The sequence below is a fragment of the Belonocnema kinseyi genome, chromosome 6 (genome assembly GCF_010883055.1).
Source record: "Belonocnema kinseyi isolate 2016_QV_RU_SX_M_011 chromosome 6, B_treatae_v1, whole genome shotgun sequence".
NCBI classification, from domain to species: Eukaryota; Metazoa; Arthropoda; class Insecta; order Hymenoptera; family Cynipidae; genus Belonocnema; species Belonocnema kinseyi.
The window spans coordinates 69,687,882-69,702,865 of NC_046662.1; the positions used below are offsets into that span (position 1 = coordinate 69,687,882).

Consider the following 14,984-nt stretch of genomic DNA (forward strand, 5'->3'; position numbering starts at 1 on the left):
TTATCCTGAAGAGGCTCCACGTCGTGGAGCGAAAGCTCGTTTGAAATAAACTTAAGGATCAGTAGATCAAAATTCAACTGCTTTCTAGATAATTCGTCTTTTTCACTTTAAAATTTCAAACTTTTGTTAAAATTTGCTTCATTTGGTTATAAATTCATCTTTTTTGATTAGAAATGATACTACTTCGTTGGAAGTTGAATTGCTATGATCAGAATTTATTTTATTTGTAACATTTACTTTTTTGGTAGAAAAATTATCTATTTTGTTGAAAATTCGGGTTTTTTTGCGAAAAATTCATTTTTCTGTCTTGAAAATGGAACGATTTACTTTTTGGTTTAAAACTTATCTGTTCTGGTTGAAAATTCAACTATTTGGTTGAAAAATCATCTTTCATGTATGAAAATTAACTTTCTTGTTGAAGATTCATCATTTTCGGCTAAAAAGGCAACTGTTTTCTAAAACAAGTGAATTTATGACTCTGGTTTAAAAGTCTTCTTTTTCTTTTAATTCAATTGTTCAAAAATTCGTTTTTTGTTGTTTTTCAAAAGTAACTTTTTAAACTAAAAATTTAACTATTCCACAATGAAAATTCGTTTTTTTATGATAGAAAAGTTTTTTCTTTTAATTCAACTGCCTACGAAAATTTTCATCTTTTTGGCTTAAAAGTTTAACCATTTAATTAAAAGTCCAACTATTTTGTTAAAAATTAATTATTTTTTTAAAATTAAGTGTGATTCGACTTCAAATCTGAATAATTTAAATTAAATGATTTCTAAGAAATTAATTTTATTTAAAAGAATTTATTCACCCTTTATTCCTCTATTTCCGTGAAAAATTACCCTATATCCCCTGCCTTAAGTGTATTTCGGACTGTGAAGTCTGATATTTCGATATTTTTAATTATTCCTGATTCATAACTTTCCTGAATGAACTCACTATAGAAACATGCAAAAATGCAGAATAAACGAAAACCCGTGTTTAGCCAACGGTTAAACAAATATTATCAGTTTCGCTCGATAAGCTCGTTCCACTTTCCATTCCGACCCAAACGAATTCGGGGTTAGCTTTCGGCGGGTCGCCAAATTTACTGATGTTGCAAATTTATGCAGGAAATTTATACCAACCTTTTGGTTCTTCGCTTATCGATCGGACCAAAAGAGGTACGCTCTATTAAAAATTAAAATAAATGAAAATCGTTTCTGAGGTGCCATCCATGAATTATAGAACACAGTTTTGCCATTTTTTTACATCTCCTACCCCTCAAGTTCTAAGTAGCAACAAAATGGTTTGCTCCCCCCCCCACCCTGCCCCGCATTTGTTACGTAATTTTTTCAAATATTTTGAGCCAAATCTTATTGAATACAATTTAGTTACTACCCGAGTTCATAAATTACGTGACGCGTTTTTCTTTTATTTAAAGAACGATGAGAATTAAGTTTCCCTTAAGTTAAATAGGATGCAACAATAGAAACAAAAGAAAAACGCGTTACGTAATTTATAAACAATCCCTTATGTAACGAAACACATGTTACATATATAAACAATTGCAGGAACTTCCAAAAAATAAATCAACGTTATAGTTGTTACTTTGCACAATTAAAAGATTTTCAATTGCAACTCTATAATATAAAGTTGAATACATTTCAATTTTATGTGTTCAAAATTAAATTTTTCTAAAAATATGGGTTCAAAATTGTTTAATTTTCGGTTATACATATTCAATATTAAAGATTCTTCAAGATTTCAAATATTCAAAATTTTTAAGATTTTTTTATTTTACATCTTCAAAATTAAACTACGCATATATTTAAGAAATGTTCTAAATTAGATGCTTTTAATGTATAAACATTCAAAACTAATAAATCAGGAATTGTACATCATAAAAATGATAGAATTTTAAATTTAAGATTGTTGGAATTGAAGTATTTTCGACTGTAAATCTTCGAAATTGAACTAATTTTTCCCAAAAAAACATTTAAAAATACATGCTATAATTCAAAATTCAGGAATTCTCAATTGTTACTCTTTAAATTTGCAGATATTTGATTCACAAATATTGAAAACGGAAGAGTTTTTAATTTTGAAAATTTACCATTAAAACATTCTGTAATTTAGGTGATTTACATCTGAAATTTTTTTAATTTGAAATTAAAAAGTCTTAATTTTTGAAAATCGAAATCATCTAGAATTTTTTTTATTTTCTTTTTTTCTTTTTTTTTGATTAAAGAAACTCTTTCTGGATATTTTTCTTTAAGGAATTCTTTATTATGATATAAAATCCTGAAAGAACTTTTTTAATAATTGATTTTCTTCAATCTAAATGCTTATTAAAATGTACTAAAACGAGATTATTCAATTTCATCAAATATTTGATCCAAAAAATTATATTTATATTTTTAACAACAGTTCAGAAGATTACATTTTTTTCTGTAGGTTTTAAATGTTTTTACCTGCTGTTTAACTTGTCATCAAATCAAGAAAATTATATTACTAGATTTAAGGCTATATTAAGCAAATAGTGCAAAGCCACACCAAATTTTTGAATAAATTGTAGGGTAGTAGTAATTAGACAAATAAAAAAGATGGTTTTTATGGATATTTTTCTTCAGAATAATGAAAAAAAAAATCAAAATACTAATTTAATTATACTGATATTATAGTTTTTCTATTGTTATTACAATCTCTTATTGTAATTACTGAACCACTACTGAACTACGTAATTTATCGATGGACCCCCATGTAAAAATTATTCCGAATCTTGTATCGTAATTTTGAATATACATTGTTATAAAAAATCAATCTTGACATCATGAAGCATATTTCAAAAGCTTATTATCATATCAGTCGGTAATACTAATATTAGTAATCATCAGTCCTTGAAAATCATAAAACAAGATCTATTGCGTGCAAAGACAGACGGTGCTACAATAAATTTGAATTTATAATTTACTCATTTTTCATAACTGCAGGTCTACTGAGTTATTACCTTGAATTGCCTGGTTATTTAGATGATGAGAAATTCCAGTTTTGTGATAAAAAAATACAAAACTGGAAAGAGCCAATTTCTTCGTCACAACTTGCGAGTGAGACATGTGAGTTCTGGAATCTAAATATTCACCCAGTCTATAGTATTGTTCTTTTACAAAATCATAAACATAGTTTTTCTTCTAAACCAAAATAGTTATAGTCTTTAGTTGTAAAAGAATTCCTCTCTAGCATCGACAAAATACTTTTTCAACTAGATGGTTTGAAACTTTTTATAAAATCTTTATTCTAGCTCAAAAGTGAAATATCATTCGGGGGAGACACAAAAAGTTTCATATTTTCCCACAAAACCCCCCAAGAATTAAAAATCTGTAAAAATCATAATCATAACTAATTCTATTCTTGTTCTGCTAGACCACATATACTCAAGTATTTTAAAATACTGATTATGAAAAAAATCTCGAAAATATTCGCAAATGAAATTTTCTAGGTTAATTTGTAATAATAGTTCTCAAATTGAAAAAATAGCTCAAAAACTTAAAATTTTAATTTTAAAAATGTTCTGAATATTTATAATTTACGACTGCAATAAAATTGCTTTAGCCTATTTATAAAATAATTACATTACATAATATTTAACATAAATTAAATTGGTGACAAAAATCAGTTATTGAAAAATGTGTACACATTATTTTGGTATTTTTTGATAAAAATACAAATGTTTTTTTATCTCCCTCGACTGATGTTTTACTTTTGGACTAGAAAGAAAATTTTGAAAAAGATTTCAATATATTTACTCGAAAAATCGGCAGTCAGAAATGTAAACAATTACCTTTCTTTAAAAGCATCCAAGAACCCTATTGAAAACAATTTTCAATTTGAAATCATAAAGAGTTAAAAATATACAATTAATTTTCATAGTAGAGTATTTTCTGTTTGATTTAAACAATTATAGTGGGTCATTAAACCAAAATAACTTAAAAGCGTTTTTCAGGATTCCTAATCCCTTTTAGTAGAAATTATTTATTTTGTTCTCCATGAGCTTATATTATGTGGATTTTAATTTTTGATCTACCCATAATTTTTTTTCAATTAAATTTTTATTTTCATGGGATAAAAAATTGAGTCTTACCTTGAAACTTTTGTAGCTAGAGACGACATACGAGGCACCGTCCTCCAGTTCATCAAGGTTGAGTTTTCGATCCCCATCCATGGAGAAGATATGGCGTGCTCCTCTCGGGAGGTCCAGGCGCAGGGACAACCTGTCCAACAAGGCTTCCAACGAGCCGATGTCTCGTCCGGGTTTAAATCTAAAAAATATTATTATATATTTACGAAAATTAAATAAATAGGAAAATATTTCAAATAATTTATTAGCTAACAATCATTAAATGGTTTATAATATTATAATTAATATTCATATATTATTAATAATAATTTATAATTAAATAGTTTTTAGTACCTTAAACAATCGATTTTTTTTCTCTCAGCAACTTTAAGAAGTTATGTACTTTCGCAATATTTATCTAACAAGGGGAACCTTTCCGAGCGAATCCTTCGGAATTTTTTGGAATCATACTGCTCTCGGTAATAGGCCATTGCCAAATTTGTGACATGCGAAAGTTCTTAAATTCCCAGTTCGGCCAAGCTATAGTGCTTCGAGTTTGTAATCGTTAAGTCTGGAATCGATTCCTGCTACCTGTACTTTTTTCTGCTTCAATTGATGGATAAATTTATTTAAGGAAACAAACAATTCTACTTTTAATCTTTTTTTTCATACTAAAATATTGTTACTTTTTTTGTCCTTCCCACTTTTACTTGAATAAAAGTTTTTTTTTAGTATTTGCTTATGAAGTGATAAAGGTTGAAAAAAAATTTTAATGTAAAAAAGGTTCAAAATGAATACTTGGGCTTGCCATTAATTAATTTAATCGCCAATTGCTTGAAGTTTTTCGCATCACGCTCCATTTAACATTCGTAGATTTTTTTAAAGAAAGTGCCTAGATTCACCGAAAATATTTTTGTTACACTCGCCGGAATTTGGAGAACCTAGCCATCTTTTCTAGCTACCCTAGGCTGGCCGAAAATATTTTGTCTACGCTTACCGAATTCGGCATAGCTAGACACGACTTTTTTTTAAAGCCATTTTTCTTGAGAATAGCTGAAAAGCGCATCTTATTATTTTAGAAAATTAAATTTGCTAATGAACTATTGCTGGGAGGAATAATAATTATTATAATCTAAACCAAATTCCGAAGACATAAGGTTCCCCTTGTAAATATTATTAATATTTATGAAAAAGTTAACAATTATCAAATAACTAAATAAAACATCAAATGCTCGTAAAAATAAAAATCCCGAGTAGATTGAAACATTTTTAACTTTAGTGAGTTCATAGTAGATAATTTGGAAGTATTTCAACTTGTAAAATATTATTTAGCAAGACTTTAAAAAACAATTTTAAATAAAGATTCACCATATGATTTTTCATCAAGAAAATTCAAAACTAGAATCCTTCAGGAGTGAAAAACTTTTTTTCGAAGATTGAAGCTATAAAGAAGAAATAATTTTCAATCACAAACCTTTAAAACTGAAAAATGCTAAATTAAAAATTTGATATTTGTACGACTGACAAATTAACTAATTTTAATTTAAAACCCCAAGAAATGTTTAATTTTCCACTTCAAAATTGAAACTGTTACCATTTGAAATTTGAACCATACAAATAAAAAACATCTTAAATACTGATCATTTGGAAAATGATGATGAAAATTTTTGATTTTAACTTTGAAAAATTAAGCAAAATAAAGACTTTTAATTAAAGTAAAGGCTGTAATTATTTTAAATAGGATGTACCGAAAATTAAATAATTTATGTATGAAACGGTTAAAAAACTTCTAAATGAAAAAAAGTTCAAACTGAAAATGTTAAAAAATGCAGGTGCTCAAAGTGATACTTATCTAAATGTTAATAATAATAATGAACAAGTTAATAATAATCAACTAACTAGATAAATTAATATTCTTAATATTGAAAGCTTTCTGTATTTTTAAATTCTCATAATGTATGATTTAGATAGTATTAGAATTGCCCGAAAAAGTTCAAACATTTTCAAAATTGTTGGCAAAATTTTTTAAAGATTTAAAACGTTTGTTTATGGATGTTCGTAGTACTAAGAAATCTAAATAATTTATCCTACTTACATTTCTCGATAAAAATAAAATAATCAGAGTTATAGTATTTATAAAAATTTCAAAATCAATAAATAAAATTCAAGCCAAACAACGCACGATATGAAAAAAGGCAAAAAAAGAAAAACGTTGCTCTTAGAAAACCCGGAAAGATTATCATAACAACTTTTTGGATTTTCGTTTAAAATTAAAAATTCTAATTTTGATCGCAAACAAAATAATGAAAAATAACAAATTTCATTTTGTGGCCAAACTATGCAAGTCAAAAAAAAGATGAATTAAAAAATCACTTCTTGACAGAACGCGTAGTTTTGGTTTTATTCGTGAAACATATCATTGAACATAAGAAAAATTACATTTTTGGAAAAAGAACACAGGTTACGAAAAAAATTATTTATTATAAATTGTTTACTTAAAACGAATCTACAAATTTCATATGAATCACTTTTTTATAGGACGCGTAGTTCCGATTTTAATAATAGAAATAACATTAAAAATTAAAATAAAAAATTTGTGAAAAAACGATCAAAGTGCGAAAACAAATTCATAGCAAAAAGTTGTTCATTCAAAAAAAAAATACAGATTTGATATAATTAATTACATTTTTTAAATGTACTTATTATAGCATTTGAAAAGTCGTAAAAAATTGCTTTTAACCGTTTTTAAATAGGAGTCGTCATTTTGTTTTTATTTATCGAAAATTCAAATTTTGAGCCGATAAACGACGCAAAATACAGGGAAAAGTTTTTGGAGTATTTTCAGCGTTCAGAAATTCCTACAACATTTCTTTGTACCATTTTATGATAGAACTCCTCGTTTTAATTTATTTATCGAAGTTGATCTAAGTAAATCGAAATTCCAATGTTATGGTCAAAATAAGCGAAATATTTTAAAATATCAAAGAAAACTTGTAGAATTTCTTTTTATCCATCGAAAATAATATGAAAAGAAAAATCCTATAGCTTCAGAATTACAACGCAAGATAGAGAAGAATATCTGAGAGAAGGATTGTCTTTTTTTCATTTTATTTTTAGTTAGTTCCAAAAATACACATTTATAAATGTCCGCAAAAATTCAAACGCGTAGCGCGAGTGCTACGATGAAAATGTGTGCCTCATTTTTTTGATGATTTGAGCTGTAAAGAAAAATAGCTTTGAATTACTTCAAGTTAAAAACATGAATTTTATCAATTTTAATTTAACGGGAGTTAAGTCAATTAATTTTAATTTCAAAAATTTTTAAACGTTTAATATAAAATGAAAGAATTCGAAATGCAGCGATATGAAATTTGAAAGATTCAATGACAAATTACACTTAAAATTTGTTTAAATCATGACGAGAAATTTTTATTTTCAACTCTACAAAATTAAACGGAATAAAAGTTCTTATAATGATTTCAAACAGGTTGTACTATAAATTGAATAATTCTGTTTATATAACTGTTTAAAAACGTTTACCTTAGAAATAGTTGATCAGTTGCATCAGTAAATGAAACGGAATACCTAATTCAAATCATCATGCAATTTAAAAGTGAAAGAATCCAAATTTATACCTTATCGCGAGCATTATCGACTTTTGAGCTTTCGAAATTTGAAGAATATTATCAATGAATATTCTAAATTTGTTAATATTTTTAAATATAAAGAAGACATTCAGCCCTGAACTACTAATCAAGTTCAACGAATCATAAACAATGACATATTTCGAAGCAAGACATTAAATTCATAATTTGAGGTCTACATATAGAGTCCTTAGAATGCAAAGTAGGAAAGCCCAAGGAGTTTTGCTTGACCAGATTATCGCGATACGACTCTATTGATTTTGTTTCTTTTTTATCGCCAAACAAGATTGCAGTGGTCATTTTTCTTATAAAGTCTTGATATTCAAATACATTTTCTGGAAAATCGTATACCTAAGCTATGGTTGTATGCAAACATTATAACTGAAGGCAAGTGTCTTAAAATTTACATTGATTTCTACCCGGCCAAGTTCCCATTAATCTCGTTATGTTAACCTGACGGCGCCTCTAAGTAAACACGAGGCGTGAATTTAGGGTTGTTCTCCTTCTTCAACCCGAGTGACTTGCTTTAATTGTACAACCGACCGATAAAGTTTGGACTCACCTGATTCCCAGCCTGAAACCCTCATTTTCAAAAGAAATATTAATAATTCTAATCAATAATTATAATATTAATAATTCCTGAATTTTAATTTTTAAATAATCAAATATCAATTTTAGTTTCAAGTTCGAATAAAAAATTTTCAATTTGTTTGTAAAATAAAAGTAAAAAAAAATTATACATTTATATATCTAATCTTGTTGATTTTTTGTGTGAAAAAAGACATTTACAACTCAAAAGCTTTTTAAAAAGAATATTTTACCCAAGCAGACAATAAATTACGTTAATTAAAAGAAATTTATTGGAATCGGTTGTTCCTATCTTTTATTGAATTTCACCTGGCAGATTGATCATGAATTATACATTAATGTAAACCCGTGTAGAGTAGCTTTCTACTTTAAATATCAAATTTGCGGAAAGTAAAATATTCTTTTGAATATCAGGATTATTTGAAGTAATCTTAATTATTCAATTATTGATAAATTTTAGAACCCTACATTATATTAAAATGTTCAAATAATTTAAATAGATATAAAAATATAGACATATAATTTACGACTTGTTGCTAAAAACGCTTAATTATTGTACTTTGGGCATAAAAATTTGAAGCCTCTTGACGCGACTCTCAAAGTATACTTTACTAGAAAATTACATAGTATTTTACATATTCTGTCCATTTTAAGTTCACGACCCTGCCACTTGGCGAGACTTGTAAGGCGATAGAACATGTTCTAATACAGATTTTATCCAATTTGATTTTTTTTGCGAAATGGGGTATCTTAGCATTCTCAAAACAAAATAAGTTAATTTATGGTTAAAGTAAACAATTACAAAGAATGATAAAGTAAAAGAATTATAAAGTCTAATAAAAAAGATTTTTTAGTCTTCAACCAGAACAATCTTTATTAACCAAATAAATATGACAATCAGGAAACCAATCAGTTAAATAATAAATTTTTAAAGATTTAAAATAAAAAGCAGAAATCAGATAACTTAGAAAAGCTCGAAGATTTCATTGAAAATAAATCAAATTTGACATGTGAACAATATACTCAATACTCATTAACAGCAGAAATACACCAATCAGCGAATCAATCAACAATTAACAATCAAAATGAATCCATTAATAAGCCAAGTACAAACAACAATAAATGAAATTAGACTTTGCGCTAATTTTATCATCAACAATGATTTTTTCCATAGAAGAGTAATATAAATGTGAACACAGGTCACGTTGTATTTTTTAAATTCATCAAAATTTCATGAACTATCTTTATCATAACTTAGATCTTTTTGTACATATAGCAAAAGCACCAACATAGATATAAAGATCAATCAGTAATTTGATATATTAGCTGGAACATCAAAGACTATCATCTTCTTTTTTCACCTGATTATATCTTAAGATATCACAATAATTAAACAACTAACAGGCATGACATTAGCCAACAGTCTTTGATCAGCAACAGATGATATACATCAGAAATTGATGCTACCAGATTAAAAGAAAATGTTGCCAAACACACCTTTTCTTCTGAACCGCACCACCCACCACAACCACAAACTATCTGACCCCTTCAAAAATAACCCCAAACATACAAATGTTGTCACTAACCTGAATTCGACTCCGGGAAAATAGGGATCCCCATTTTTGTAGAATGTAACACGTCTGGCTCTCCAATATCCAAGGTTATTGTACCTTGCCGGTTGCACCGGCTCATATCGGCTCTTCGGCCTGGTCTCCGGCTGCTCCGGAGGCGGCATGCGGGGACTGGAGGGTCTACTCTGCCTGTTCCAGTACCCGCCCATGCCGCCACCCCCACTCGAGTATGGCTCTTTCACCCCCATACCTGTATCCTTCATTACCATACCCATTCCCACCCCTATTGTTCCCCTACGGCCGTTGCTCGTTATCGAGGGTTCCACCACCTCGGGACCTGGAATCTCCCTCTCCCTGACGGATTCCACCTCCTCGTCGTCCTCCTCCTCATCCATTTCCCCTACTCGCACCCCATCCTCATCATCCTCTTCGTCGTCATCGTCGTCCTCCTGAATTCCACCAGATGGGGTTGTATTCGGCATCGTTGTCGAATTTTGTTTCGGAGACTCGTCGCGACGTGGCGCCTCGTGATTACGCTCCTCTTTCACTTCCCCTAACCCTTGGATTTTATCAGCGATATGGTTTGCTGTCCCGGTGCCGATGTCCTCGAGCTGACCGAGTCGAGAACCCGCCCGGGAGGAGGTCTGGTTGTGAGCTGCTATCATGCCTTTAGGAAGCTGTGATTTATTGAATCCAGGGTTCTTTGGGGATGAGACTTTTGATTTAAACCTAGAGATGGTTATGTTCTTGCGGTATTTTAATTCATGAAGGTTCTGGGATTTATGGAAGATGTTCTTACAGATTAACTTAGTGAATAATGTGTGCCAGATTGTTTTGATATTGTTTGGAACTTATATAATTCCTAACAAATGGAACTGCTAGCTAAAACTCTTGGGTACAATTTGTGCATGTGGATCTTATGTGTTACCTGATTAAAAATGATGACATGTAACCTCTGGATGTATTTGCTCAACTATTAGTGAATAAATGAAAACTTTAATGCAGAAGAAGTCTTGTTCCAGCCATCAGAAACTAAATCTTTTGCTTCTTATGTACCCTTATTATCATTGGTTAAAACACTAGTCCTTTTTTTTAGAAATTTTTGGTGTTCTTTCTCCAAGAACTCTTGCTTTATCTGACTAGCAGATCAGAGTAAACAGATACTCCGCCGATTGGATAAACACTTGTGAATATTCTCACCCTATATCAATGTTTCAGTCGTTTCTGTAATTTTCGTTTCAATTTCGAAAATGCTCATGGAGTTATGATCAATCTATAAAAGATTCTCTTTGGTTTTGATATCCAACTCATTTACTTTCATCCACTAGCTGGTGACGACTGAAGTTTAGACTTATCCAATTCCTGGTTTTTATGACGAATGCCTTAATAGACATGTGGCTTCATCCATTACTTGATCAGTTCTGAATTGCTTAACTTAGCAGATTGTATCAATAAGATAGTTACGTGATCATCTTGAATAATGTTGACCTAAACTATGGGGTTTCTCTGCAATTTCGACTTGAGATGATCACTGAAGTTCTTCACGTAGTAGTCTACCTCTATTGAAGTGAAGCTAATCATCTCTTAAGATCTTAAGCGATAAGTAACCTAAGTGGATTCGTTAGCTAGATGATTAGTACTGAAGATCCTAATTTGATGAATTGTCCACTGATTGATGCAGTTTCTTTGATTGATGTCAGTCCTTTAATTGATTATTAGAGAAAGCTTAATCCAGTTATTGTCCAGTTTCAGATCCGAAAGGTACTAATATTGTTGAATCACTCCCAGTTTTAAATCACTATATATCTTTTGCAGTGAGACTCAGTCTTAATAATCATAATCATGTATAAGCCTCAACATATTGTTCTACTAATCTGTTATTTTATTTTGATAATTTTTGAAGTCTTCTATCTTCTTTTTTTTAACATCCCAATAGATACCAAGTTTCTTCAACGTCTAGCAGAAATCCCTCGGGAGATTTGTCCTCAAACCTACTTCCAATGCCTGGTACCAATACTAAAATCAATGATAACACTATCAATCCTATTTTCAAGCAGCATTACTTGAAGTCTTTGATATTACAATAATGATATAACATTTATATCTTTTATGAATTACTCCTAAGTTTCTTCAACTAGAAAATATAACCCAGTAGATTCTTTTTTAAGGTCTCCTAATCTCATTATCATTCCCTGAATTAATAAACAAACTAAACTTCTCGCACTTTCAATACCGTTGAGGGAAGCAGAATCCAAGGTCGCTCTTCAACACTCTGTCACGACAGGTAACCTCGACTTTTGAAGTAGGGAAAGGATTTCCGGTATCCGTTCGACGAGGCCTTTAAGGGATAAGGTTTACGAATGCAAATGATCGCGTCTCGCCGCGAATTGCTTACATATTCATGCCGCGCGTCCTTCGACTGTGGTGTCCCGACGTCGAGTGTCGCTCGAACGGGCGTCGGCGTCGACCCGGTGTCAGTGAACCGCGAAGTTGCTGCGAACTTGTTGCACAAGCAATGTGACGACGACGTCGACGCAAACTCAAGGAAGCAGAGCTCCCGATTCGGTAAAACCCGGTCGACCCCGGATGGGATTGGCTATTGGTTTGCAGGAACAACCCTCTCCTTGTTATTGGACCGACTTCCGGAGTCGGAATGGCCGACGAAAGCGCAGCGTCCTGGAGAGAGATGACCAGACCAAAGGGATCGAACCTCTTTCGCGAGCAAAGTGCACTGACCCTGGAGTCTATATAACATATCTGATGTTGTGTTTAACGGTATCCGAAGCCAGGGCTGACCTCAGTCGACCACTAGGTAATCAGGAAATGCTCCATGAAATAAAAAATATGGATTGGGAAATAGAAACTAACATTGAGCATTACTGTAGGGAAGACTATTTTATGGATTTTATAGTTCTAGTATGATTGACTCTGAATTCTGAAATTTTTAATTGACAGTCAGAAGAGGAGCATCTTTTTTTAATAAAGATTTATGCACATTGTTGATTAACTTAGATTATTCTTCATTGATGACAATGGTTATAATTTTACCAGTGTACCAGTGCACTTACAAGTGTTAGTTGATCCATCCTAAAAACTTTAATTTAGTGGAAGTCCTGCTCCACTAAATGGATAAACAATTGCAAAGATTCTGATCAGCAGAAATTTGTATTTCACTAGTAGTGAATTTATTTCGGAAATCTTTTCGTCCTCAGACATTTTTACTGGTAAAAGACAAAATGTATCTCAAGATAGTTTTTATACTTGCTGTTTTTTGCTTGTCTATTTTTATGGTGTGCATTGGTGCTAACGTAGGATCTTGCGTTAAAGATCATCAGGATTGTAATCCCAATCCATGCTGTAACAAATCATAAAGCTGTAAACCAGCTTTTATCGGTTACATCTGTTTTTAACGTGACATGTTAGATTTTTGGTAAGTGCTTTGATTACTAAACTCTTACATTTTTTTAATTTTAATCGATTTTTTATCGGAAACAATATTTATAAGTGGCCATTTAACCTAAACTTGAATCAAATTTAAATTTGTATCAGCGAGAGAAGAGTCACTGAATTTTATTTTTACTCTTTTAATTAAACTTCTTCAGAGAATAAAGTACACTTTTGTTTCCACCCCCAAATTTAATTATCATTGAAGAGTAAAAAAAAACTTAAACCCCTTTTCCTTGTGGCATTTTCATCTCGTTTTTAAAAATGGGAAATGAGGCTCAAATGTTTGTTCACCTTGATGTCCGTAATGAAAAATAATATGATTGGAAATCGGCATAAATTATAATAAATTCAAGAATTAAATTCAAGAAATCATGAAGCTATCTATAAATGATATGATGAACTACACTGAAAATGAAATATTACAAATTTCTTAACATGTATGGTTTTTTTCTTTTTTAATCGCATGTCTAAACAATAAAATTTTTTTTTTGATTCAACGTATTTATTTACTTGTCTCTTTTGAATGAAGTGTTAGGAATAAGGAAAAAATATCATTAATTTGAAATGTAATTGAAAAAAAATTGTTTGGCATTAAAATTTAATCTTTTTAAACTATAAAATTTCAAAGTGAAATTAGTCTAATGATTAAACAAATTTAAGTTCAATGATCAAAAGACGATTTTCAATTTAAATCGCTTAAAATGATTCTATTTCAGACTGAGTCTTAATGTTTTGATTATTTGAAGCCTGAAGTGAGCAAAACATAATAAATAGAATTTGATTTTGAATAATTTTGAATTTCGAATTTAAAAAACGTACTTACATCAAGTTGTTTGGTCTCATTTTAAATCGTTTCAAATTGTACAATTTCAAAGTGAAAGTCTTATTTCTTAAATAATTTAATATCGAAATATCAAAAGATGATTTCATTAAATTGTTGAAAACGCAATTTTAGACTTGAAATGGCTTAAAAAATGCGTTTAAAACTAAGAATTTAAAATTAAAAACGAAATAAATTTTGTAATTTTTTAATAAAACTTTCGGCTTTAGTAAGAAAGTTTAAATTTAAGACATTCAAACTTTAACGATTTCAGCTTAACTCAAATATGAAATTCCTGTTAAAAAGGACGCAGAATTAGGGTAGTTTTTGAAATAAATGCACAAGCTTTTGTAAAATCGCTAGAATAAATAATAATATTAAATAAAATAATTATTAAATAATTAAATAATAATATTAATTAATAATTAAATAATAATAATCATCATAATTTATCTATTTTTGTGGATCCCAATTTCTTCCAATGTTTTTTTTTTCGAGATCTAAAAAGTGATTTCAAATTATGATACATTTTTATACGTGTATTAATCGATAAGAGATAATTTACTATTTTATAGACCATTATTTTGAACATAAAAATTTAAATCCGCTTCCAAAAGGACTGAATAATTGTTTCCGTTATACAAAAACAAAAAGGGAGCGGGTTTTCCGAATAATCAGTTTGAAAATTTCTTTTACGTGTACTTGAGAACGTTTTACTGATAACATCTGTTTCTTAAGGAATTGAATTCCTTTCTTCTGTTTTCAAAAAATTTACCCTTTTTCCATTTTTCTTGTTTTTTTGCTTAATTGCGAACTGAATG

At 29.7% G+C, this 14,984-nt stretch overlaps 1 protein-coding gene across 1 annotated transcript; it reads right to left on the reverse strand.

Moving 5' to 3' along the window:
* Positions 1-1,101: 1,101 nt before the first annotated feature.
* Positions 1,102-10,561, reverse strand: LOC117175430 (serine/threonine-protein kinase GA29083-like). Its single transcript, XM_033365136.1, has 3 exons — positions 9,912-10,561; positions 4,118-4,295; positions 1,102-1,167 (listed from the first exon to the last, which is right to left on the reverse strand). The coding sequence occupies exons 1-3, from the start codon at positions 10,559-10,561 to the stop codon at positions 1,102-1,104; spliced, it is 894 nt and encodes a 297-aa protein (XP_033221027.1).
* Positions 10,562-14,984: the final 4,423 nt, after the last annotated feature.